General features: G+C 41.5%; 1 protein-coding gene and 1 long non-coding RNA gene across 13 annotated transcripts in view; one reads left to right on the top strand and one right to left on the bottom strand.

Annotated features, from left to right (window-relative positions):
• DLGAP1 (DLG associated protein 1) overlaps window positions 1-27,538 on the top strand; it is a 762,891-nt gene that overhangs the window by 712,618 nt on the left and 22,735 nt on the right. For all 11 annotated transcript variants that reach the window (XM_081561948.1, XM_081561958.1, XM_081561955.1 and 8 more), the window contains 2 exons: window positions 3,699-3,790; window positions 25,892-26,313. In XM_081561948.1, the coding sequence (XP_081418074.1) occupies window positions 3,699-3,790; window positions 25,892-26,313 (514 nt within the window). The remainder of the gene's footprint in view (window positions 1-3,698; window positions 3,791-25,891; window positions 26,314-27,538) is intronic.
• The window catches only part of LOC145534451 (uncharacterized), a 38,515-nt gene that overhangs the window by 8,122 nt on the left and 2,855 nt on the right, over window positions 1-27,538 (bottom strand). The window contains exon 2 of one of the 2 annotated variants that reach the window (XR_014074635.1): window positions 8,340-8,450. This is a non-coding gene — a long non-coding RNA (uncharacterized LOC145534451). Of the gene's footprint in view, window positions 1-8,339; window positions 8,451-20,127; window positions 20,255-27,538 lie in introns of those variants that run through there. The other variant, XR_014074636.1, reaches the window with a different exon arrangement.

Raw genomic sequence — 27,538 nt, 5'->3', positions numbered from 1 at the left:
TTGCCATGCCCTCTCCAGGGGATCTTCCCAACCCAGGGATTGAACCCAGGTCTCAGGCATTGCAGGCGGATTCTTTACTGTCTAAGTCACCAGGGAAGCCCAAGAATACTGGAATGGGTAGCCTATCCCATCTCCAGGTGATCTTCCCGACCCAGGAATCGAACTAGGGCCTCCTGCATTGCAGGCAGATTCTTTACCAGCTGAGCTACCAGGGAAGCCCTATTTTGCACATAGTCAACCACATATATGTTTTATTTATACCCTTTTTTTACCCAAATATTAGCAGCATATACCTCTCTCTAGTGTGTATCTTGCCTTTTTTTTTTCACTTAACAAAATAATTTAAAAGTAATTATTTATCAGTCTTATTGTTCATTTTATTTAAAAGCTTCTATCTTTATCACCTCCCAGGTCTGCTGGTTGGTTAGGTAACTCTCCAAATAATAAAGCATTCATGCACTATATGACATCCAACTTGTATTATTATTATTAGCCAGTAAGATGGAACTACTCTGAAATTCACAAAAAACATTGAGAACAAAGACTTTGTTTCAGAGACTGCACTGCTTCTTGAGTATTTGGATATTTTAGTGAGCCAAAGAATTGTTCTTGCTCTTCTTCGAATCTTTGTTCACAGCTACAGAAATTATATGAGAGGACTGCACACTTTATATGGTTGTCTCATCCAGCCCCTACAGCAACCTTCTGGCATAGGTAGTGTGATCACCTCTACCCCAGAAATGAGAACCCAAGGTCACATATCTTCTGTTGACAGAGCCTAGATTGTACCTTCACATTTATTTTTATTTTTAATTAATTTATTTTTTTAATCTTTTGGCTATGCCACATGGCATGTAGGATCTCAGTTCCCCAACCAGGGATCAAACCCATGCCCCCTACATTGGCAGCTTGAAGTCTTAACCACTGGACCATCAGGAAGATCCCTACACCTTCGCATTTAATGTGACCATGTGATGCAGCTTCTTTGATGAAGAATAATAATAAGAGGCAAAAGGAAAAGAGGGTGGCAGAGGATGAGATGGTTAGATAGCATCACTGACTCAGTGGACATGAACTTGAGCAAACTCCAGGAAATAGTGGCATACAGGGAAGCCTGATGTGCTGCAGTCCATGGGGTTGCAAAGAATCGGACATGACTTAGTGACTCAACAACAACAAGTAAATTACAATTTAGGCTACAAAATAGTCACCAAATTTCATTACACCACAATCCAACTTAAATCTGAATCCCTCAAATATGTGAGATTATTACTAGGTCCTCGGAGTCCTTCTCATGGTTTACCTTTTTAGGGTCAGAATTCTCAAATCTTTTCCAACATTTAAAATTTAATCTATATCTAATAGTTAACATTATAATCATTTACTTCACAATCTGTGTGAACTTAGGCCAATTACTTAATAGTTTCCTCATCTGGAAAATAAGAATAGTAATAGTTGCTGTTGCATTGGTACTTTATAGGTTATAATACAAACTGATGGGTACAATATATGTAAAGTTCAAAGCATAGTGCCTGGCATACTAAAGGCTCAATAAATATTGGGCTTAGTTGTTATTATTAGTATTATAGTGTTATTATTAGTATTATAACTCTTTTAAGTGTTAGTCAATCAGTTGTGTCTGACTCTTTGCCACCCCAAGGACTGTAGCCTGCCAGGCTCCTCTGTCCATGAGATTTCCCAAGCAAGAATACTGGAGTGGGTTGCCATTTCCTCCTCCAGGGGATCTTCCCAACCCAGGGATCGAACCCACATCTCCTGCATTGCAGGCAGATTCTTGACCATCTGAGCCACCAGGGAATGAACAAAAAAGGTAACAGTGATAATAACTTGAAGTGAAGTGAAAGTCGCTCAGTGGTGTCTGACCCTTTATGACCCCATGGACTATACAGTTCATGGAATTCTCCAGGCCAGAATACTGGAGTGGGTAGCCTTTCCCTTCTCCAGGGGATCTTCCCAACCCAGGGATCAAACCCAGGTCTCTCACATTTCAGGCAGATTCTTTACCAGCTGAGCCACCAGGGAAGCCCATCCTCCTTTAAGATGATGATTATCCAAACAATGCTAAAACTGTATCATCTGCCATGGGCTTTCTTAGTTTTATCAGGACAGAGATTTAATTAATCCTGCAACATATTTCAAAATTTTAAGTGTCTCTTCAAAAGTTTAAATAGATTACCCCACACACTATACGAGAGAGGTGACATTTGTCAACATTTGGATCTAAGGGGATTAAAATGAAAGTGAAAGTGAAGTCGCTCAGTCGTGTCTGACTCTTTGCGACCCCATGGACTGTAGCGTCTCAGGCTCCTCCATCCATGGGATTTTCCAGGCAAGAATACTGGAGTGGGTTGCTATTTCCTTCTCCAGGGGATCTTCTCAACCTGGGGATCGAACCCAGGTCTCCCGCATTGTAGGCAGACGCTTTACCATCTGAGCCACCAGGGAATTAAAGTCAGAGATAAATTTACTGGCAATAACTAAAGCTTAAAATGACAACATTTTGATGCAAATAAGCTATGCGTCTGGATGTGGGGGCCAGCCTAGGACAGGATACAGCAGCCTCTTCTCCCGTCCTCGGACCCCTGCTTCCCTTCTTTCTCCTTTTCTCAGGGCATGGAGCATCCTGGTTCTTTTTTTTTTTTTATGGTTGTTCTGGGTCATTGTTGCCTCATGTGGGCTGTCTCTAGTTGCGATGCGTGGGCTTACTGCAGGGGCTTCTCTTCTTGCGGAGCACAGACTTTAGGCACATGGACTTCACTAGTTGTGGCTCTTAGACTCAGTAGTTGTGTTTTAGCTTTATAAGACTTACATTAAATTGTTTTTATATTTAGAAAATAAATAATTTATTAAGAAAAAAATGAATAAAACTAATTGCTCTGAATAGTCACAAAATTTGTTTCAAATTTGAGTTGGGTCTGATCTGTCACATAAGCTATCGGTTTTATTTAGATATATTTTCTATATCAATTATAACATACGCATAGCTATTTAGAAGCTATGAAATGATGGCCAAAGCCAATTCCTTAATTTAAGAGGGAAAAAATGAAGTACTCTACAGTTCATCTTAATAAGCTTATAGTTAAATATCCCAGTATCAACAGTTCTAACTACAATAAGTGCAATTTCTTCCTTCTTTTGTATTTTGTTATGTGCAAATTCAAAACTTTAAAAAGCACAATCCCATGAAGTGAAAGCGAAAGTCTCTTAGTCGTGTTCGACTCTTTGCGACCCCATGGACTGTAGTCCAGGAATTCTCCACGCCAGAATACTGGAGTGGGTAGCCTTTCCCTTCTCCAGGGGATCTTCCCAACCCAGGGATCGAACCGAGGTCTCCTGCATTACAGGTGGATTCTTTACCATCTGAGCCACCAGGGAAGCCCATCCCACGAGGTACTCCCTCCTAGTATAGTGCTCACAAGTAAGTACATCCTAACAAATCTCTGCAGAAATCAGACATTTATTGGGCAACTTGGGAGTGAACAAAACTGCATTTTACTAAGATCAGCAGAGTCAAAGTGCACGCTAATTATGTAGTGATGCTGTTCATCAAATACACAAATATTGAACATATCACCAAACATTCCAGTAATATTACAGATGTTTCTAATGAAACGAGACTTTGTTTTTCAAGCAAGATGACTAAAATAGAGCACCTCTACTTGTGGCTATTTCTTCAGGTGGATGATGCTGAAGAACCTGACAAAACAGGGGGAAATAAAGCACCCAGTAAGTTCCAGTCCGTAGGAGTGCAAGTAGAAGAGGAGAAATGGTGAGTCTACATGCATTCATCCTCTTTCATCTTGATGTTGGCAAGTACAAAAATACAAGTATTTTTCCCCATGATAAACCTTCAATATTCAATGGTAATTCCCATTAGCTTCTGGGAGCATTAGAGGGTAAGCCTAAGTCAGTATTAGCTGTTTCTTTCCCTGCGTTAATACTGGAGACCATTTTATTTACATTTTAGCTAGAATAGTAGTGCGTGCTAAATTGCTTCAGTCGTGCCCCACTCTTTGCAACACTATGGGCTGTAGCCCACCAGGCTCCTCTGTCCATGGAATTCTCCAGGCAAGAATACTGGAATGGGTTGCCATGCCCTCTTCTAGGGGATCTTCCTGACCCAGGGATTGAACCCGCATCTCTTATGTCTCCTGCACTGGAAGGTGGGTTCTTTACCACTAGTGCTACCTGGGAAGTCCCAGAATGGTAGTATTGGGGCCCAAAATAGGCCTCAATAGCATGATGATTAGTTTGAATTAAAATTACTTAAGGAACAGTCAATGCAAAGAATGATACCTTTACCCTCTCTAGTCTCCCTGAAAGCAGGAAATAAATCTCCCACATGAAAGGTGCCCTTCTTGTACTGGGAGCGGAAAAGACATTGTTATCATCAGAGATGGGATTCCGGGCCGAGAAGCCTGCACACTTGTTATTTCTTCATTAAATCACTACCCAAGTCCAAACTCTGCTTAAATTCCTTACTAATTAAACACCCAAACCTGTTTCTTTGTCCTGTCACTCCCTCTCAAATTTATTGCTTCTTTGTCTACAAAGTATAAAGGCTATTTGCTTTGGCCACTTCTTAGGTTCCATTTCTCTGCGACCTCTATGCACACAAATTAAATTTTTATTTTTCTCCTGTAAATCTGTCTTGTGTCAATGTTATGACTGGTCCAGCCACAGGAACTCAGAGAGGAGCAAAGGGGAGCTTCTCCCCTCCCTGACAGCAGAATAAGCACATCCCATTCACACATACATACAAGCATTGTGTGAAGTACTGCTGTGTTCCCAAACTGCTCCTCTTCAGAAAGCTTTCCCATCTTAGACAATAAGATGTTTTAAGAGAGGAGGACTTTCTTTTTTTTTTTTCTTTCTTACTTCTAGAACTAAATAGTGTCTCGTGTTTAGCATGTGCTCAAAGAATGATGAATGAAAGAACAAATGAGGAGTAGGAAGACTTGTAGGAAGAAGACTTCCTGTCATTACACAGAATCACTAGTTTCTTTAGGTTGCTCTTTAAAAAAAGCTAGATTTAAAAAACATTTATATTTATTTATTTATTTTTGGCTGCACTGGGTCTTTATTGCTGCACACAGGCTTTCTCTGGCTGCAGGGCGAGGGCTTCTCATGCTGGCTGCTGTTGCTTCAGAGTCCAGGCTCTAGGGCACAGGCTTCTGTAGTGGCTCAGCAGTTGTGGAAAACACAGGTTTGGTTGCTCTGCCGCATGTGGAATCTTCCCAGATCAGGGTTAGAACCCTTGTCCCCTGCTTTGGCAAGTGGGCTCTCAACCACTGGACCACCGAGAAAGTCCTTTTAGATTGCTCTTTAAAATTGGCTGAGAGTCTTAGTATTCAGAAGTAAGAAATTTAGAGTTTGAGAAGATCACAGAATCCAGAAGCTGAAGGGAACTTCTGAGGTCAGCATCTTCATTTTATAATGAGGATTTGGTCCGCAGAGGTAGGTGAGTTTCCCAAACTGTAAGGACCATGATAGATGGGACTATGTTTACTGATCACACAGACCCCTCAGCTTCCAGACTATGCTTTTCATATACTAAGTATATAGTAACTGTTGACTGGATGGGGTAAGAATGCAGTTATTGTAGGAGAAAGAACTCTATATCCTAAATCAGGAAATCATTGCAACTTTGTCACTAACTTTTTAAGTGTTTAGGAGAAATCACTTGGATGTCATTCATCCATCCATTCATCATCTATCCAATCAATAAATGTCTATGGGGACTTCCCCCAGGTTTGATCCCTGGTTGGGGAGTTAAGATCCCACATGCCTCGAGGCCAAAAAACCGAAACATAAAATAGAAGCAATATTGAAACAACTTCAATAAAGACTTTAAAAATGGTCCACATCCAAAAAAATATTCTATGGAATGTCTCCTATAAACAAGGCCCCATGTAACATAAACTTAAATCTGAGAATAAGCCATGTTTCAGTTCATGGAAGGGGTCTTATTTTACAGTCTCTTAGTTTGACACTACCCTTGCATCTAAAAGATTTTCCATATATGTATATATAACATTTTATATTATTATATTTGATATAATTATACAATACTGGAAGCCCATAAAATTGGTACAGTCCTTCTGGAAATTACTATGACAAAAATTGGTGATAATTCTACATCTATCCAGATACACTGACCCAGTAATTCCTTTCATGAGGCTATCCTGAATGAAATCACTCAGTGAAAGGGAAACCACTGTGGAACATTATCAATTATTGTAAAAAAATATATCAATTATCAAATGTCAAGCAAAACAAGAATGCTTTTGTAAATTATAGCACATCGCCAAGACAGGCTATTATACAGCTGTTAAATATGATTTGTAAAGAAGATATGGAAACATGGGAGAAATTCCCATGGTACAATGTTAAGTGAAAAACAGGACAATAATACCCACATATAATATTCACAAAGATGGACAAGGACTGAAATGTAATCTGTAAAAACTGTAGATTTAGGAGTGAATTTTCCCCCCTTTACTTTAAAATGTTTAATTATTATATCTACTTCAAGTTATAGTAATCATCATTTTCAAACCAGCCCTTCTGGCACATGTTCCTTTCACGGTTTTAGAAAATGTTTTGAAAAAAATGTAATGACTTCCCTGGTGGTCTTAGTGATTAAGACTTTGAGCTCCCAATGCAGGGGACATGGGTTCAATCCCTGATCTGGGAACTAGATGGCATGCCACAAGGCATGGCCAAAAAAAAAAAAAATTCAGAAGAAAATGTAAACTTAGGAGATATGAAAGATCTCATGGTACGAAAACATATTTCTCCTTCCCCCACTGGCCCAACTTGCTTGTTCTCCTCGATGATGGTTACGGGCACAGATTCCTGAGCTTAAGCACCGAGATTCAAATCCTGGCACTTCCACATGCTAGCTGGGAGGCCTTGATCAAATTATTAAACTTCTTTGTGCCTTGGTTTCTTTATATGTAAAAAGAAGATAACAGGCAGTTTCTGGTCCAGCAGGTAAAGAGCTTAGAAGTCACCACTCTGTCTTAACAAGTAAAAAACTTTTCAAACTGAAAAATCAACAATTCTTCTTAAACCAGTCAGAGATGTGAGGCCACAGGGCAAATTACTGCTCTAAGAACTGGAGAGACAGACAGACACACAGAGAATCACAACTTACTGGAGTAGAAACCCACAAAAGAAAGCCCCATGGGAACCAGTGCCAGGACAGGAAAACCTGAACGGTGATTGATGAACTGCTGGCAGCTCAGTGAGGACAAGTCTGAGAGTTAAAAGCTTTATGGGGACCCAGTTATGGGGGTGCCTCCATAGTTCATGAGTTTTACCTGCAGAAGCTCTACCAGGTCCTCACAGTAGAAAGCAGAGAAGAGTCCCATCCCCACCCTGTGCTTCTGGCAGAAAGAGGGGAAAAGGAACTATTCTGAAATATGCCAGAGCATTCTGTTCCTAAAAAGCTCTGCCTGTGGGAGAAACTAACTTACCAGAGCCTAATCTTGTTGTTGTTGCCCAGTTGCTCAGTTGGGTCCAACTCTTTGGGACCCCATGGACTGCAGCCCACCAGGCTCCTCTGTCCATGAGATTCTACAGGCAAGAATATTGGAGTGGGTTGCCACTTCCTTCTCCAGGGGATCTTCCTGACCTTGGGATCAAACCCATGTCTCCTGAATTGGCAGGCAGACTCATTACTGCTGAGCCACCTGGGAACCCCAGAGCCTAATCTCTTTGGTTTCTAATCAGAAGAGAGAAGGGAAATACCTAACCTCGGCCCCCTCTTGCAAACTTGTACCACGGTGGGGAGGGGAAGGGGGTGAGAAATACTGCTGAAGTTCACTATCCAAGGGCACAGGCTCATTGATTGACCTAATCGTAGGGCTAGAAAATGCTTCCCCTCGCCCCTCACCTTACCACTGTATTTACTAAACACCTATTACTCACCGTGGGCTTCCCTGATAGCTCAGTTGGTAAAGAATCCACTTGCAATGTAGGAGACCCCGGTTTGATTCCTGGGTCGGAAGATCCGCGGAGAAGGGATAGGCTACCCACTCCAGTATGCTTGGGCTTTCCTTGTGGCTCAATTTAGTAAAGAATCTGCCTGCAATGCGGGAAACCTGGGTTTGATCCCTGGGTTGGGAAGATCCCCTGGAGAAGGTAAAGGCTACCCACTCCAGTATTCCGGCCTGGTGAATTCCATGGACTATATAGTCCATAGGGTCACAAAGAGTCGGACATGACTGAGCAACTTTCACTTCACTTCACTTATTACACACCACAGTTCTTTTTACCCACTACATCATGTCCATCTTTCAACAATGACTTACAAGGCATGGGTTGTCCTTCCCTTCTCCAGGGGATCTTCCTAACTCAGGGATCGAACCCAGGTCTCCCACATTGTAGGCAGATTCTTCACCAGCTGAGCCACCAGGGAAACCCTACAAGGTATAATAAAAGGTAAAAACACAACTTGTTAAGACTGAACAAGCGTTAACCCAGAGGCATCTTTAAGAATGTTGGATATATCAGACCAGGTATTTTTTAAACCATGATTAAAATGTTAAGGACCATAATGGAAAGAGTAAACAGCATACAAAAATAGATGAACAATGTCAGCAGAGAGATGGAAACTCTAAGAAAGAATAAAAAACAAATGCTAGGGATCAGAAACACTACCAGAAATGAAGCATGCTTTTGATGGGCTCATTAGCAGATGAGCTATGCCTGAGGAAAGAACCTCTGAGCTTGAGGATGCAACAACAGGAACTCCCCAAACTGGCAGCAAAGAGGGAAAAAAACAACCCTGAAAAAAAATCACAACAAAATATCCAAGAATAATGAGGCAGTTATATAAGGTTTAACGTACATAATGAGAACACCAGAAGGAAAGGAGAAAAAGGAACCAAAGCAACATTTGAACCAACAGTGACTGAGAACGGCCCCAAATTAGTGTCAGACACCAAACCACAGATCCAGGAAGCTCACAGAAGGCCAAGCAGGATAAATGCCCAATTCATCACAGCTAGGCATGCCATACTCAAAGAAAACCAAGGGAAAAATCCTGATAAAAAGCCAGAAGGAAGACATTTTTCTTATGGAGGAGCAAAAATTAGGATTGTATGTGACTCTTCCTCAAAAACCATACTAGTAAGAAGAAAATAGAGTGAAATATTTAATATCTAAAAGATAAAAACACCAACCTAGAATCCTGTATGCTGTGAAACTATCCTTCAAAAGACAAGAAAAAATAAAAATTTTCTCAGACAAACAAAAATTGAGGAAATTTGTCAATTTGTAGACCCAACTTGTAAGAAATGTTAAAAGAAGTTCTTCAGAGAGAAAGAAAATGGTATAAGCCAGAAACTCAGATCTACATGAAGAAAGGAAGAGCATCAGAGAATAAATAAATGAAACTAAAATAAAAACTTCGTCTTATTCTTAATGGATCTAACAGGTAATACTTTGTTCCAAATAATAACAGGAACAATATGTATGAATATATTATACTCTTTAGTAGAAGTAAATTGAATGACACCAATAATACAAAGGATGAGAAGTAAGATTAGGGCTACTTAATCATTATAGGGTATGTTCAATACTCTTGAAGTGATATAGTATTATTTGAAAATGAACTTGGACCAGTTGTAAATCTACTAAGGCAACCACTAAAAAGTAAAAACAAGAAAGTATAACATATATGCTAAGAGGGAAATGTGCAGAAGACAACAATAGGAACAGAGGACAAGGAAACAGAAATCTCGTAGATATTAATCCAACTATATCAATAATCATTTTGTCAGTGGTCTAAATACACCAATTAGAAGACAGAGGTTGTCAGAATGCATAAAAAATAATACCCAATTTTGTGTTTTCTATAAGAAATCCATGTTAAATATAAAGACACAGATTAAAAGTAAAGTGATAGAGAAAAATATATTGCATTCAATTCAGTTCAGTTCAGTGACTCAATTGTGTCCAACTCTAGACCCCATGGACTGCAGCACACCAGGCTTCCCTGTCCATCACCAACTCTTGGAGCTTGCTCAAACTCATGTCCACCAACTCGGTGATGCCATCCAACCATCTCATCCTCTGTTGTCCACTTCTCCTACTGCCTTCAATCTTTCCCAGCATCAGGGTCTTTTCCAGTGAGTTAGTTCTTCACATCAGGTGGCCATCGAGTATTGAAGTTTAAGCTTCAGCATCAGTCTTCCACTGAATATTCAGGATTGCTTTAGGATTAACCGGTTTGATCTCCTTGAAGTCCAAGGGACTCTCAAGAATCTTCTCCAACACCACAGTTCAAAAGCATCAACTGTTCAGCACTCAGCTTTCTTTATGGTCCAACTCTCACATCCATACATGACTACTGGGAAAACCATGGCTTTGACTAGAGGGACCTCTGTTAGTAAACTAATGTCTCTGTTTTTTAATATGCCATCTAGGTTGGTCATAGCTTTTCTTCCAAGGAGCAAGCGTCTTTTAATTTCATGGCTGCAGTCACCATCTGCAGTGATTTTGGAGCCCCCCAAAAATAAAAGTCCGTCACTGTTTCCACTGTTTCCCCATCTATTTGCCATGAAGTGATGGGACCAGATGCCATGATCTTAGTTTGCTGAATGTTGAGTTTTAAGCCAACTTTTTCACTCTCCTCTTTCACTTTCATCAAGAGGCTCTTTAGTTCTTTGCTTCCTGCCATAAGGGTGGTGTCATCTGCATATCTGAGGTTATTGATATTTCTCCCAGCAATCTTGATTCCAGCTTGTGCTTCATCCAGCCTGGCATTTCGCATGATGTACTCTGCATATAAGTTGAGTAAGCAGAGTGACAATATACAGGCTTGACGTACTCCTTTCCCGATTTGGAACCAGTCTGTTGTTCCATGTCCAGTTCTAACTGTTGCTTCTTGACCTGCACACAGAGTTGTCAGGAGGCAGGTCAGGTGGTCTGGTATTCCCATCTCTTTAAGAATTTTCCACAGTTTGCTGTGATCCACACAGTCAAAGGCTTTAGTGTAGTCAATAAAGCAGAAATAGATGTTTTTCTGGAACTCTCTTGTTTTTTCGATGATCCAATGGATGTTGGCAATTTGATCTCTGGTTCCTCTGCCTTTTCTAAGCCCAGCTTGAATATCTGGAAGTTCATGGTTCAAGTACTGTTGAAGCCTGGCTTGGAGAATTTTGAGCATTATTTTGCTAGCGTGAGAGATGAGTGCAATTGTGCAGTAGCTTGAATGTTCTTTGGCATTGCCTTTCTTTTGGGATTGGAATGAAAACTGACCTTTTCCAGTCCTGTGGCCAGTGCTGAGTTTTCCAAATTTGCTGGCATATTGAGTGTAGCACTTTCACAGCATCATCTTTTAGGATTTGAAATAGCTCAGCTGGAATTCAGTCACCTCCACTAGCTTTGTTCATAGTGATGCTTACTAAGGCCCACTTGACTTCGCATTCCAGGATGTCTGGCTCTAGGTGAGTGATCACATCATCGTGGTTATCTGGGTCATGAAGATCTTTTTTGTATAGCTCTTCTGTATATTATTGCCACCTCTTCTTAATATCTTCTGCTTCTATTAGGTCCATACTGTATTAATACTAGTCAAAAGCAAGCAGGAGTGGACTTCCCTGGAGGTCCAGTGGTTAAGGTTCAATCCCTGGTCTAGATCCCACATTGCCACGGAACAGCTAAGTCCGTGCACCACAACTACTGAAGCCCGCATGCCTAGAGCCCATGCTCCACAACAAGAGAAGCCACCACAATGAAAAGCCTGTGCACCACAACTAGAGAGTAGCCTCTGCTTGGAGCAACTAGAGAGAAGCCCTCAAGCAGCAACGAAGACCCAGCGCAGCCAAAAATAAAGTTAAAAAAAAAAGAAGGAGCTGCTATATTAATTTCAGACACAGGAGCCTTCGGAGTAAGAAAAATTATCAGAGATATGGAAGGATATCACATTATATTACATATAACATGAATAGAATCTCTCTAAAGAGTGAAGTCTCAAGAAAGCAATTATACCATTTTTTCCTTAAAGATAAGAGAAAATCATCCTAATTTTTAAAATGTACTTCAAACATTTCTCCTGCAGTTAGCAATTCTATAGCGCCAAATTCATGCCCTGACACTTGTCCATTTCTGTAGGAATGTTAAACATTATATGCTAATAGCAACCCCCAAACTTAAAATGAGCTATTTTTATCACGTTATTAAAAAGTTGAACATTTAATAAATTATTGCTGTTCCTTAGTATACTGAGTAATTTCTTTTAAATACATCCCCCCAAAGGGCTGGCAGCCCCAATTTTGGTGGTGCTTTAACTTCCAAAACATACCTATTCTCGAAGGTCACTATGTAGTTAACTGCTATGAAATACATAAGCATTAAAAATTGATGTTAGTGATTGTTTTCAACCTTTCCATAAGAAATTTGCTGTCAAACAAGCAGAGATTACTTGTTTCTTCTGTCTCTAATTATAATTCTTTTTATAATTTTGCTGGTAGTCATTCATTTAGATAGGATCTTAAAATACAAAACTGGGTAGATGAGGTTTCTTAAAGACAGCTGGGTTTTTTTTTTAATATTTTAAATTATTTTTTAATTATCTACTGATAAAGATAAGACTGTTGTTTTCACATTGAATGGCTACTACAATCCATCTCTCACTTTCCCAAATAAACAGATTAATAAATGACACTAGCCTAACAAAAAGTGAAAAAAGAAAGAAAACAGAGCAAGAGAAGCAAAGAGATAGTGCAAAGAGGAAGATTAAAAGGCTTTGTAAGATGGGCTTCCTGGGCACAGTGGATAAGAACCTGCCAGCCAATGCATGGGTTCCATCCCTGGTCTGGGAAAATCCCACATGCCTTGGAGTAAATAAGCCCATGTACCACAAATACCGAGCCTGTGCTTTAGAGCCGTCAAGCCACCAACTACCGAACCCCCTGCACCTTAGAGCCCAAGCTCAGAAACAAGAGAAGCCACCAGGATGAGAAACCCACCTACCTCAGTGAAGAGTAGCCCCTGCTTGCTGCAACTAGAGAAAGCCCACACAATGCAACAAAGACCCAGTGCAGCCAAAAATAAAAGTAAATTAAAGACTTTGTAAGAGGCTGAGACTCAATATCACTTGTTGAAACCATCATGATTTAGGAACTAAATCTAACATAGCAGAGTCCATTTGGCTGACTCATCTATTAAAAGGTAGACTTGTAAATTCAGGGTGCTATTCAGTGCTTCCTATTGAAACAAAAGAAAAAGTTAGTAACTCATTACTAAAAAGATAAGATGCACTGATAACCAATCTACTTCAAGAAAAGGAATCCAAACGGGAGGATCACGTATCTTGCTCACTTATTCGCAGGCAGGGACCATGCACAGAGGAAGGCTGTCTGGAGGTCACTAGTTTAAATGCTACGGCAGCACCAGTCCAGGGTCAATGAATGCATGGGGTTTTTGAAGCAAGACTTCAAAACTTTCTTCAGGCTAATAAAGCAATGTCGCCTCTTCGTCCAACATTAGCTGTGTGCTTTATGTGCTCAGTCACTCAGCTGTGTCTGACTCTTTGCAGCCTCATGGACTATAGCCAACCAGTCTCCTCTGACCATGGAATTCTCCAGGCAAGAATACTGGAGTGGGTTGCCATTTCCTCCTCCAGGAAATCTTTCCGACCCAGGGATGGAATCCTTGTCTCCTGCATCTCCTGCATTGGCAGACAGATTCTTTACCACTAGCACCACCTGGGAAGCCCCCAACATTAGGTCTTTGTCCCCAATTCTTGTTTCACAGGTCAACCAGTAGGATTATTCGATAGGATCCACATGGCATATTTTTGCTGCTCTGCAGGACTGATCCTAAGCAAAGTGGATCAGCTCTCCCCCAGGAACGCTCCCCTCAGCCATGCTCTATGCTCTATCCCAGGCCCTCTAAGCATCCTGCCTCCATTCTCTCCCATTCCCTGGACTGCTCCCCAGGAGTTCTCATGAGGTCTTCCTGTCTTCCAAGCTGATAATTAGCAAATCTAGTAAACCAATCCCTTCCATTGACTAAGATGAGAAAGCTAAAAGGCTCATAGGGATCTCCCCTTTCTTTCCAAGTAACAATTGTATTTCAACAGTAGTTCAAACTAGACTTTCTTACGTTAGCCCATGACTGACTCCAAGACTCTTAACAGTGGATACAAAGAGGAAGAATATTATTATTTTTATTATAAAAATAGCATGCAGATTTACTGAGAGGAAAACATACAGCAGCATGTTAACAGTTTATAACTCTCCAGTGAACTTTGGAGCAACTGAAAAAACTGTGATTATATGCATGGATAGATATCTTTTTAAGTATTATATGACTTAGTGACTAAGCAACAACACTTTTTCTATAATAATTGTGAATCATTAAGTAATCTAATTAATGACAAGAAAAGTAAGATAATATTTATATACTATGAAAATTTATAAATTGCCAAAATAAAAATAAAATTTTCCATAATCCTACTCATTAACCATGCTTTCTCCATGAACATTTTGAAAGTTGTTGAAATCATCTTTTGTAAAAAATTCACAAATATTTTAAAAATCAACTGATATTACAACAAAATCTTTCTCATTATTAAAAATTCATGACAAATACTTCTTTTAATGGTTACACAATATTTAAGAATATGAGTTAAATTTCTCTCCCTGTTGAATATGCATTATTGCTAGATTGACTTTTTATTAAAGGTGGTGAAAAAAATATACACACATCGATCTTTGAGGACCTCTGAAACTAAATGACAATAAAAGGATTTTGTGTTTGTTTTGGCACAAGTTGTAGAGGATGAGAAAAAGAGAGGAAAAAATACAGCAGCAAGATTGTGGGAGCTAGAAGGCAGACAGACACATGATAATTGGCTTAGGTGAAAGCTAATCTAAAGCTAGAGAAAGCTGAATCTAAAGCTAGCCATGCAGAAATCTAAGATATAATTCAACTTAAGTTTCAGAACCTACAAAAGGCGTGGGCATTGACAGCACTGGACATAGGGCTGGGGGTGGAGCTAAAACTGCCTGAATCTGCTGAGTCAGGTGACAGATGGCTCTTCCCTACTCTGGCAGGAGGCTGGAGGCTTCCCTTCAGAGGTCAAAATAAATGGTCCTGGGTCTAGAAGACAGGCAAACAGTTGAGGGTAGGGTTGCTGTACTGAAAATAGGAGGATAAATGAAAATTCACAAACAGAATGTCGAGGCAGCTGCCCTAAGTGTTCTATGCTCTCTCGGCTCCCAGGATCCCGGCAGGACACATTCCCTCTACGTAGGTGTATGAACAGCCTGTAGTGGGGGAATGGGCCAGCCTGAGCCCAAAGAACCAAAGAAACTGCCATCAGGGATTCTGCAGTTAGATCACCCAACACTGAGGATCACAGTGAATGAGCCTGTCTCCACAGACTTCCAGGAGGATTTTTCTATGACTTTCAAGGAGGAGCAGACAGCTAAGAATCAGCAAACTCACAGAGACCAGAGAAAAGCCATGAAACGAGAACCGAACATTTTCAGGAAAATCCAGAAATTTTTAATTTTTTTTTTTTTTTTTAGAGAAAAGAGAGGAAGGTTAGGCAAGGAAATCCCTGTGAAGGAAGTGGAAATTGATGCGGTCCCTTACAGAGCATCTACCTGTATACCTGGTGGGGAGTGGAGAGATGGGATGGAAAGAAAAGGGCTCTTAGAAATTAAAAAACTTAACAGAGAACTGGAAAACCGAACAGAAGAGTTGAAAGATACAACTGAAGACATTTCTAGAAAAGAAGTACAAAAAGGAAAAAAGCAAAGAAAGAAGTAAATATACAGGGACTTCCCTGCTGGTCCAGTGGCTAACACTGCATTCCCAATGCAAGCGACCTGGGTTCAATCCTTGGTCAGGGAGCTGGATCCCACATGCTACAACAATGTGGGACCCAGTGTAGCCAAAATAAATAAATATTTTTTAAAAAAGAAGTAAATATGGAATCCAGGAAACAGGTGATCCAGCACAAGAAAGGGGAAAGGGAAGTCTCAGGATGATGGAGAGGAATCTCCAGACAATGGCAGTGAGGCAGGTCTGGTGAGTGGCCGGGTGAGAGGGGACAGGTCAGAACCTGTTAAAGATTTCTTCAAGAAGACTGGTGGAATTCCTAATCAGATCCAATGCGTGGCGAGAACACTTATACACCTGGGGGAGTTTTGAGGATTAAGTGTTAAGTACATAAAACTTATGTTCATAAAACTTCCCTGGTGCCTCAGCTGGTAAAGAATCTGCCTGCAATGTGGGAGACTGGGTTCAATCCCTGGGTTGGGAAGATTCCCTGGAGCAACTAAGCACAAGTACACATAAACATTAAGCAAATTTTTAAAAAGAAAAAATGTGCAGGAAGTAGAACTTCAAACTGCATGCGTGCTCAGTCATGTCCGACTCTTTGCGACCCCATGGACTGTAGCCCACCAGGCTCCTCTGTCCATTGGATTCTCCAGGCAAGAATATTGGAGTGGGTTGCCATTCCTTTCTCCAGAGGATCTTTCCTACCCAGGCATCAAACTCCGGTCTCCAGCATTGCAGGCAGATTCTTTACTGCTGAGCCATTGGAGAAACACAGAGAACACATCCATCACTCCCCAAATCCTCCTCCTGTCCCTGGATTGTGCTTTCAGTGTCATAGCTAAGAAATCTTTAGCTAATTCAAGGTAACAAGGTTTTTCTATGTTTTCTTCCAGAATGTTGTTTTAGATTTTATGGTCTAGGACCTATATTTCAAGTAATTTTTATACATGGTGTGAGGTATGGATCAAAGCTTAATTTTTGCATATGAATATCCCTTGAGCCTTCTCTCAAATATTTATTGATATAAAGAGATAGATATAATTTTGCCTTTTCTGTGTTGTTCCATTGATCTAATTATCCATCTTCACACCGATACAACACTGTCTAGACTATTGTAGCTGTATAGTAAGTCTTGAAATCAGGTAATGTAAGTCTACCAACTTCCTTCTTTTTCAAAGCTCTTTTTTTATTTTTACAGCTATTTTAGGCCCTGCACATATTTTTTCAGCTTTACCCACTGATATTTCGTATTTTTCTTGCTGTTGTAAATTTATTTTTATTTCCATTTCCAATTGTCCATTGTTAGGTCATATAAATACAATTCATTTGTGTGTATGTAAGTCTTTTACAGTTGTTTCAGACAGACATGTAAATCAATTCAGTCATTCTTACTCTATTCTTGGCGAGAAGCAGAAGTCATCAGTGTAGGTTTTATTTGGCCTGTGGATGGGGTGAGCCCAGTTATCAGCACTACTCTCTGGTTGGAAGGTCATGGAATATACTGGAATGTATGGAATCACAGGGAGAAAAAGAGCATTCCAAACAAAGAGACCCAAGTTAAAAGTAACTTTACCTTTCCATATCTAAAGGTTTTGAGTTGGATACAGTGAACATCTATACCTTTTTTAGGTGTATGTTCTCTGATTCAACATTTCAGCAGTGTTCCCTCAATTTTGAAAGAGCATTACACACAGATGGAAACTCTTTTTTAAAAAATTATTTAGCTGCTCTGGGTCTTAGTTGAGGCACACAGGATCTTTAGTTCTGGTATGTGGGATCTAGTTCCCTGACCAGGAATCAAACCCAGGCCGCCTGCGTTGGGAACTCGGGGTCTTAGCCACTGGACCACCAGGGAAATCCCAAGATGAAGACTCTTAGTTGATGTCTAGACCCAGTCTCCTAGGTCTTGCCTTTCTGTTTATTCCTATATTTCCCAGGTCACTATATTGCTCTCATAATCTCTAGTTCAGAAACAAGAGACAAGTGTGGATAAGCATGCAGTACAGGTTCCAGTCTCCTGCCCACATCCCAACTCAACTACATTTTATAAGGTTAGATATTTGTGATTTATTTTGGGACAATTTATAAAGCAATTATCTTTGGTCTTCACAACTGAAAGAGTTAAGGGGAGCTGAAAGCTTCAAAATGGCGTGCTTTGGGGTTATTTATTAACATTGTCAAAATGACAAATGGACATGCACAGAGAAAAGCTACTGGTCTCACAGCAATTTTCTGCCAAGAAAACTCCAGAATGTTATTTTCCTAGTGTATGTGTATTTAATATTTCCTCCTATGTCTTTGTAAACTACTTATTAACTGGCTGGCCTCTTTATCTGGAGATCGTCCAAGTGAGAGTCAGTTACTGAAAAGACTGTTTACTTTCAGAGCCCAGGGAACCAGAGGAGAAAACTTATCCCAGAATAAATGGGTCCCTCATCAACTCCCCGATCCCCACCATTTCCTTGTTAAATAGGTGAGGTTAGATGACAGTGAATGTCCAGGGCAGTCAATCAGTCAGTCAGTTCATTTGCTCAGTCATGTCCTACTCTTTGCAACCCCATGGACTGCAGCACACCAGGCTTCCCTGTCCATCACCATCTCCCAGAGCTTGCTCAAACTCATGTCCATTGAGTTGGTGATGTTATCCAACCATCTCATCCTCTGTCGTCCCCTTCTCCTCCTGCCTTCAATCTTTGCCAGCATCAGGGTCTTTTCCAATGAGTCTGTTCTTCACATCAGGTGGCCAAAGCATTGCACTTTTAGCTTCAGCATCAGCCTTCCAATGAATATTCAGGACTGATTTCCTTTAGGATTGACTGGCAGCCCAAGGCACTCTCAAGAGTCTTCTCCAACACCACCGTTTAAAATCATCAGTTGTTCGGCGCTCAGCTTTCTGTGAGAGTTGTGGTCCAACTCTCACATCCATACATGACTACTGGAAAAACAATAGCTTTGACTAGACAGACCTTTGTTGGCAAAGTGACGTCTCTGCTTTTTAATATGCTGTCTAGTCCAGGGCAGGATGTGCGTATTTGGAGGTGTGTGTATGCAAAGGAAAACAATATCTTTCATCTGTATTTCATTTATGGTATGAGAATGGGAACAGATGAATTTGCATAATAGCCTCTGCCCTTTCTTATCCCCACTTGGTGGAACCATCTCCTTCTCTCCTTGTCAGACACAGAGACCCTCCAGGACACACTTATGTTTAAGGGAGGAAATGCTGACATTGAAATGTGCTTGTGGGGAATTCCCTAGCAGTCCAGTGCTTTCACTGCCAGGGCCCTGGGTTCCATCCCTGATAGGGGAACTTAGATCCTGCAAGCCATGCTGAACAGCAAGGGGAAAAAAAAAAAGTGCTTGTGAATGACACCTGCCATTTCAGCAGGTTTGTGAACACACAGATTCAACACAAGTGTGAAAGGAAAGCTTGAGCGCTCATTATGGGACCTGTTCTCTATTTCTAGAAACAAATGCCTGCTTTTGTTCCTTCACTAAAATTACCTCTATTCCTATACAGTTCTGAGTTTTTAACATCTCCCTTGCTTCACATGTTAAAGCTTTGCACGTTAAAGCCTCAAACTGGGGGGAACAAGCCTGTGGGAAAGGAGCATTGTTCTCTCTTTTAACACTGTGTCAACTGCTACAAAAGACCTCTTATCGTGACTGACTTAAATATGTAAATATTTGGGCTTGCAGCGATTTGTGCTTTTTGACTAAGCAGGATGTTAAAAACAAAAAGCCAAAATCGAGGCAGCATCTTCTGACAGACTGTTCAGGGACCAGAGACTTGGCAAGACCTTTGGCAGTCAGAAACATCCAGCATCTGCCAACCCAGAGGCTTTGGATCAATCCAACCGCTCTCGGCTTCCCTGGAGCAGGGCACAGATGAGCACCCACCCTCCCTATTATACTCGACAAACAATCTCTTTTCTTTGCCAAGTTAACGATACCACGGCCTAGCCAAATAGCTCCTCTGGGTACACCTGAGTTTTAAAGGCGTGGCATTCATGCATTTCAGATTTCAAAAGCCCGGAAACTGGTATAATTCCTTATATGCCTCATACATTTTCTTTCTTCCTTTCTTTTCTTTTTCCTTCTTTCGTTCCCGCCCATCCTCCTCCTCCCTCTTCCCTCCCATCTTTCTCTTCTTTTTTACATGCTTTTCAAGATAATTTACTTTGCAAAAAGAAAAATTACCATCTGACTCACAAGCCAGTGGCCCCCAGTTGACCCCAAAACAGGACTCAATGAAAGACAACTGTAAGTGAGACTTCTCAGGCTTTTGTTCATTACCTGGGGTCAGGAGCCAACAAATGACCTAATGTTCTTGTTGCGGAGGGAAAGTCATTCCTTCTGGGGCACAATCAGCTCAAGCATGTTTTGTTGAGGCTCCCAACCAAGGTTCCCATGGCAACAGCCCATCAAGAATACAGAACCTGCCCAGCTGGTACTAACAGGAGAATGGCAACAAGCCGGGCCCTCACAGACACTATCAGCTGATATCAAGCCCGCTCTCATCATTACCATCCCGCCCTTTTACTTGACAAATGCATTACAATTATTCGGCCTAGAGTGAGTCTTCATGTAGAAAACCTATTCTAATTTTCTTTGCTTAAAAAGAGCTTTGGGCAAAAGGATGATGAACGTGGAGGGTTTTAAATGACCAGTGGATGCTTGTGTTGAGTAGTTTTAAAATCTGTCAATAGGACTATGCTAACCACATTCAAGTGGGGAGCAGGACACTTCCACTGAATTTGTGAACAAGGACTGCATTACCCATAGGTTCCTCTGTGCTCCATTCTAACTGGGAAGCTGGTCTGACAAGAAAGAGTGAATCTCTTTGTTAGGGTGTCTTAATTCTTGACCTCAATCTCATCACCTCCCTCACCATCCTTTCCATCTGTCTTTTATGTAATGACACATCTTGGATTTTTACATCGGTTAAGTACCATTTCCCAAAACACCAAGATACTGAACTTTTGAAGGACAGTATCTCCAAATTCCATGTGTATTCAGCCTTTGACAGGAGGTACAGGAAAAAAATGTGTAAAGAAGAAAGAACAGCATAGGACTAGCGTTTCTCTCTTTGAAACTAGATTTAGTCCTGAAAGGTAGCTTTGATGTGGATGGGACCCATGGAGCACAGGATTCTGTAACAGGTGTGACTGAGTTTCCCTAAGATAAGTTGTTGTTATTCAAGACTTGTTATTCACTCAGTCATGTCCAACTCTTTGCAACCCCATGGACTGCAGCACACCAGTCTCCTCTGTCCGCCACTATCTCCTGGAGTTTGCTCAAATTCTTGTCCATTGAGTCAGTGATGCTATGCAACCATCTCATCCTCTGCCGCCCTCTTCTCCTTTTGCCTTCAATCTTTCCCAGTATCAGGGTCTTTTCCAATAAGTCAGCTCTTCACATCAGGTGGCCAAAGTATTGGAGCTTCAGCTTCAGCATCAGTCCTTCCAATGAATATTCAGGGTTGATTTCCTTTAGGGTTGACTGGTTTGATCTCGTTGCTGTCCAAAGGACTCTCAAGAGTCTTTTCTAGAACCACAATTCAAATGGATAAATGCTTCAGTGCTCAGCCTTCTTTATGGACCGACTCTCACATCCATACATGACTACTGGAAAAACCATGGCTTTAATACAGACCTTTGTCGGCAAATTGGTACCTCTGCTTTTTAATACGCTGTCTAGGTTTGTCATAGCTTTTCTTCCAACGAGCAAGGGTCTTTATGATTTGAGTCTCATAACTGAACTTGCAGGGACAAAGCATGTGTGTTCTAAAGATACAGACTCTGCTTAGTCTTTGTTCATGACTCTTCAAATACACCTCCACTGGACGAGGGAGATGAGAATAAGCCTCCAACATTTCCCATCTACTTTTTGATTTGTAATCTGCTGGACAGAAATGTGGTGGGAGAGGGACAGAAAATTCTCTCATCAGAAACTTAAACTTGTTTCATAGAAAGAGCACAAAGCAGCAGCAGAGGTGAATGCTCACAAGTGTCCTTCCTCCTGCCTTCAGAACAGACATGGTATCGTGTCCCGTACTGGTTGGTTCAGTCTTTGGTTTCATGGTTTTTCAATCCCTTGGCCAGCATATCAGCCAGTTCATTTCAGAATTTGTAATTATTACACATTTTGCCTTTAGGGCATGAAGGACCAAGGAAGTTTCAAGACTGAAAACTGTCTTGAAGCCACTGGGTTCAGCTTTTAGGTTTTTACTATCCACCAGCAACTGATCCATTCTTTTCAAAAACACAGACACAAATCTAGTGACTCCTTCTGTGTTCCTATCAAACTTTTAAACAACAACTTGATCACACCATTCGCCCAGAGGACACTCAGCACATGAAAGACATAAAGTGTTTCACAGAGCAGAACATTCTTTGAAAACTCGGGGCGGAATAAAGCGCTCGTTTAAGGAACTTAATTGAGAGAAGCAGTGCAACCCAGAGAGGGCTGCCTGAGTTCAAAGGCACCGCTTTTAATCCCAAACCATTTTAATTTTACCTTTCTTTCTTTCTGGGTGACTAACCTGCAAACTTCCACTCATCTCCTGCCAAGTCATTTTTCTTAAGAAGGTGGATACTTTACAAGATTCATGCCAGGAGCCCTCTGTCAGGAATGCTGGTGGTACGGATTTGGGTAGATAAAAACAGAGGCATGAGGAAACTGGGTCTCTGTGATTTGTGTGCGCAGCAGACTCTGTCAAGTTTGCTCCAGTTGGAAACAATAAGGTGCTGGGCCTTCCTTGAGTCTGGAAATGTTATGCCTCTGGCAGCCCATGATCTTGGAGAGCGGAGCCAAGTGTTTTCATAGTAGGGATTTTGTGTCAGTGGAACAGGCAGGATGTCAACTGTTGGGAGGAAAGTCATCCAATTCGCACACGTGCAGCTGGAGAGACAGCTCAGCTTCAGATGTCATTTAACATGTTGGAGGGTGAGCAAGAAGGCGGTAGAAGTGGCCTCCTGAAGCCAAGAAACCGCTGGCTACTGGGAGAATCACAGTGGCAGAATCATTCTTGTTTTCACAGAGAGTACCAGATCACACTGGGCAGTTTTTCCTGTGACCCATTTCAGAGTTAAGTGTGAGTTGCTCAGTCGTGTCCAACTCTGCGACCTCATGGGCTGTAGCCCACCAGGCTCCTCTGTCCATGGGATTCTTTGGGCAAGAATACTGGAGTGGGTTGCCATTCGCTTCTCCAGAGGATCTGCACGATCCAAGGATGGAACCTAGGTCTCCTGCATTGCAGGCAGATTTTTTTTACCATCTGAGCCACCTATAAAATCACCATGCCTGATACCTTCCACAGAAGTAACTTTTTTTTAAACTTTTTATCTTGTTTTGGGGTATAGCCGATTAACAATGTTGTGATAGTTCCTCGTTTCAGGTAAACACCAGAGGGACTCAGCCGTGTCTGTGTGTTAGTTGTTTAGTCATGTCCAACTCTTTGCCACCCCATAGACTGTTGGCCCTTCAGGCTCCTCTGTCCATGGAATTCTCCAGGCAAGACTATTGGAGTGGGTTGCCAGTTCCTTTCAGGTGGACAGCAAAGGGACTCAGCCATACATATAGATGTATCCATTCTCTCCCAAATTTCCTTCCCATCCAGGCTGCCACATAACATTGAGCAGAGTTCCCTGTGCTATACAGTAGGTCCTTGTAGGTGATTCATTTTATATGTAGCAGTGTGTACATGTTGATTGCAAACTCCCTAACTATCCCTCCCTCCCATCCTTTCCCACTGGCAACCACAAGTTCATTCGCGAAGTCTGTAAGTCTGTTTCTGTTTTGTAAATAAGTTCATCTGATTCATTTCTTTTTACATCCTGCATATAAGGCACGCCACACAATATGTCTTCTTCTCTGACTACAGAAGTAACTTCTTAAAAACAGCAAACAGTGAGATGGGCCGGCCTTTTTTGGCTGGCCTATCCTCATAAAATGAATGGCAAGCATCACAACATTTTTTTTATTATTGTGATTATCCTAATAATTAACACATATCAATTGTGCAGTCATTTATTTTCTTGGTATTTATTCTCCAGGGGAGGAAATGGACTGATTGAGATGATTATACCTTTTCCTTTTTGTGACTTCCAGTCTGTTCATTCTTTATTTTTGAGGGACTAGAATATTAGTGTTAACTGGCTCTTACAGAGTTTCCAGGAGAGTTAAGAAAAAAACATATTATCCGGTTTGTTAAATGTTGTATGGACCTTAGTGCACTCTCCTTTAAGGCTGGCGCTATTGAATGTTAACTGAAAATCAACTGGCAAATAAACCATCATAACATGGCATAATCATGAACTAGCCAAGAAAATACACCACTTCATACCCATTAGAACAGCTACTATAGAAAATCAGTGTTGGTAAGGATATGGAGAAATTAAAAACTTTGTGCACTGTTTGGTTGTAATATAAAATGGTATGGCTGCTAGGGAAAACAAAATTACCACGTAATTCAACAATTCTGCTTCTGGGTATGTACCCAGAGCAAATGAACACACAATCTCGAAGATGTATTTGTACACCCATGTTCAAAGAAGAATTATTCACAATAGCCACAAAGTGGAACAAAGCCAAGTGTTTATCAATGGATTAAAAAATGAACACAATGTGGTATATACATTTAATGGGATATTATTCGGCATTAAATGGGAAGGGAATTCTGACACATGCTACAATATGGATGAACTTTTAAGACATCATGCTAAGTGAAATAAGCCAGCGACAAAAAGACAAATACTGTATAATTCTACTTACAAGAGGGACTGAAAATAGTCAAATTTAGAGAGACAAACCGTGCAATCATGGCTGCTAGAGGCTGGAGGGAAGGGAGGTGGGGTAGGGAGTTGTTTAATGGGTACAGAGTTTCAGTTGGGAAAGATGAAAAAGTTCTGGAGGGGGATGGTGGTGATGGCTGCCCAACCATAGAATCATACTTAACACCACTGAATCATATACTTAAAAGTGGTTAGTCAATTTTATGTTGTGTATATTTCTTCAGAATAAAAAATATTAGATCAGGAAGTTACCTTAAAAAAATAAGTATCAAGTGGGGTAACAGACACCTGATGCTGCCTTCAACAGACTTATAAACTCTTGTATCTTCTTAAATCGTCATTTCCTGTCTGCTCTTGGAGGCAGGGAAACTTTCCAGAGTGTGTTTTAAATTACTTCAGACCCACACCTTCCCCTGCCCCTTGTCTGAGAAAGAATTTGCTGCTCCCCTGTCTTTCCCTAACCTTCTCATCTTCCATAAGTCCTCACCTTCGCTGCAGGTGTCTCGAGCCATTTGGCTGAGAAACACCGATTGCATGGAAGTCCATACAAAATGCTGTTATCAAGTTGTCTTGTATTTTATCTCGGGAGGACTGTGGAGGGGACATTAAAGGCACAGGGAAAGACGACACTGGAGAACTCTAGATCTGAGCTGATTTTGCCCCAAAGGCTTTGTACCAAATTATCACTATGACCAGGTGATCAAGAGAAGAATTACCAGGGAAAGGAGCTTTAATTTTAAGAGGAGCTTAATGGCATTTTAGTTTGTATTCAGGTAAGAAAGAGCTGTCCCTGGGAAATGTGGTTATGCAGGATTCAAGATAGTTTTGGTCCACGTTGGGTTGGGTTCCCTTCCCCCCGCCCCTTGTTTCAAAGAAAATTACAGCAAAGCAAGATATAACTGAATTGTTTCCTTACCCCTCACCAAGTTTACTGATCACTGTATGTCAGGATCCAAGCCATGGCAGACTGGAGCAGAAGGTGGACCCTGGACATCGATCAGGCTTTGAGAGCTGGTGCCTGTTGGTCCACTTCTAAACCTTCTCCAAACACGATTTCACATTCCGTCCATATTGACCAGAGAGGAGGGATCGTGTTCTTAACACTAGAGCTATGGCGACTGATGCGCTGGCCTCCAGGGGCTACCTCCACATATGGAGATGATGAGACTGCCCGCCCCCTCCTGGCACACCCATGAAGAGAAGCAGAACGTAGTTTTGCTGCAAGAAACATCCTTAACTAACTAGTCTATTTCTATCCCTCCAAGCTTTCGCAGGTTCACTCGCTCCAACAGTGTGACGACGGCCGTTCAGGCCGACCTGGACTTCCACGACAACCTGGAAAACTCTCTGGAGTCGATAGAGGACAATTCGTGCCCCGGCCCGGTGGCCAGACAGTTCTCCCGGGATGCCAGCACCTCCACCGTCAGCATCCAGGGCTCAGGAAACCATTACCACGCCTGCGCGGTCGACGAGGACTTCGACGCGGACTTCGATCCTTCCATCCTGCCGCCCCCGGACCCCTGGATTGACTCAATCACTGAAGACCCCCTGGAGGCCGTGCAGAGATCAGTGTGCCACCGGGACGGCCACTGGTTTCTGAAGCTTCTCCAGGCGGAGCGGGACCGCATGGAAGGCTGGTGCCAGCAGATGGAGAGAGAAGAGCGGGAGACCAACCTTCCTGAGGAGAGTAAGTGCGTCGCCGTGTATGCGCACGCGCAAACGCCTGGGGCTCTGGGTGGGGCATCCGATGTGGGGCATCCGGGCCGGGGCGGGGACACTTTCTTCCTTCCGGTTGCGCCGACCTGCTATTTTAGTTGTCACTCTTTCTGTAGCTCTGCGTCTGAGACTTTCGGCTCTGGACCATGGTGGGGTGCGCTGAGGCTTCTGAATGGTTCCTCTTCCCCAAGACGCTCCCCCATTGGTGTTGTTCCTCAGGGAAGGAACAGTAATTCTAACTAGTTTCAGGATCCCCAGCTAGGCATGCTTTGGGTATTTATAATCTTCCAAACGTACTACTTTCACTAACATACAAGATTAAAACGAGGCTGGTCATGTCTAGGCTGGTAGACGCCACGCTTATTGACATTCTTAGCCCTGCTTAGCCCGCACTTTCCTTCTTAGGTTTAGGCAAATCTTCAGCCGCTGAAACAAGTTAACACATTTTAATAGATTAAATAAATGATAAAATAAAGGGTGGATAAGTTAAATAAATAATGGAGGCCTCACACACCGTTCTTTTCAAACTTGCCCTTTTAACAACAATCCTAGTTAACAATCGACAAAGAAATTGCCAGATGGCCGCAGTCCTGAGACGTTTTGTACATTTCCAAAAACTGAAATTTTTGGAAAATAGTTTATAATCAGTGTGTATATCAGTGTTGCATGTTTATTTCCCTGTGAAAAACGATTATTGAATGAACAGTGGGTTTTCCAACTGATCATATATTTGAATCAGGGGAAATCAGTGGTAGGCATCTAAGCCTGTCTTCATTTTGGGGTGGGAACCACCTGGAAGAGTATTGTCACGATGTGGCTTTTTAGACCTGTCTTTTAAGTCATCATTTAACTTTTTATCATGAAAATCTTAGAACACATACAAAAGTAGAGCATTTATTATAATGAATCCCCCATGTACCTATCACCCAGTTCAATGACTGGCTAGTCTCAACTTCCCCCCACATTGTCATCATTTTTGCCAGAGGATCTTAAGGTAAATCCAAGACATCTTGTCGCTTCACTGTGCATCTCTGATAAGGACTTTTTTTTTTTTTAATAACCCATCATGTATTATCATCCCTAACAAAAACAATAATAATCTCTTAATAATCAGATCTAGAGCTTTCTGTAAATCATGTTCAGTTAACTTACTAAGTGAACCAAGCTAACTATGTCAGGGAGCAGTGTGCTTTCCA

This window comes from Giraffa tippelskirchi, chromosome 14 (assembly GCF_054371585.1).
Source record: "Giraffa tippelskirchi isolate mGirTip1 chromosome 14, T2T-mGirTip1v1.2.pri, whole genome shotgun sequence".
Classification (NCBI taxonomy): Eukaryota; Metazoa; Chordata; class Mammalia; order Artiodactyla; family Giraffidae; genus Giraffa; species Giraffa tippelskirchi.
This window is presented reverse-complemented; position numbering and strand designations above follow the sequence as displayed.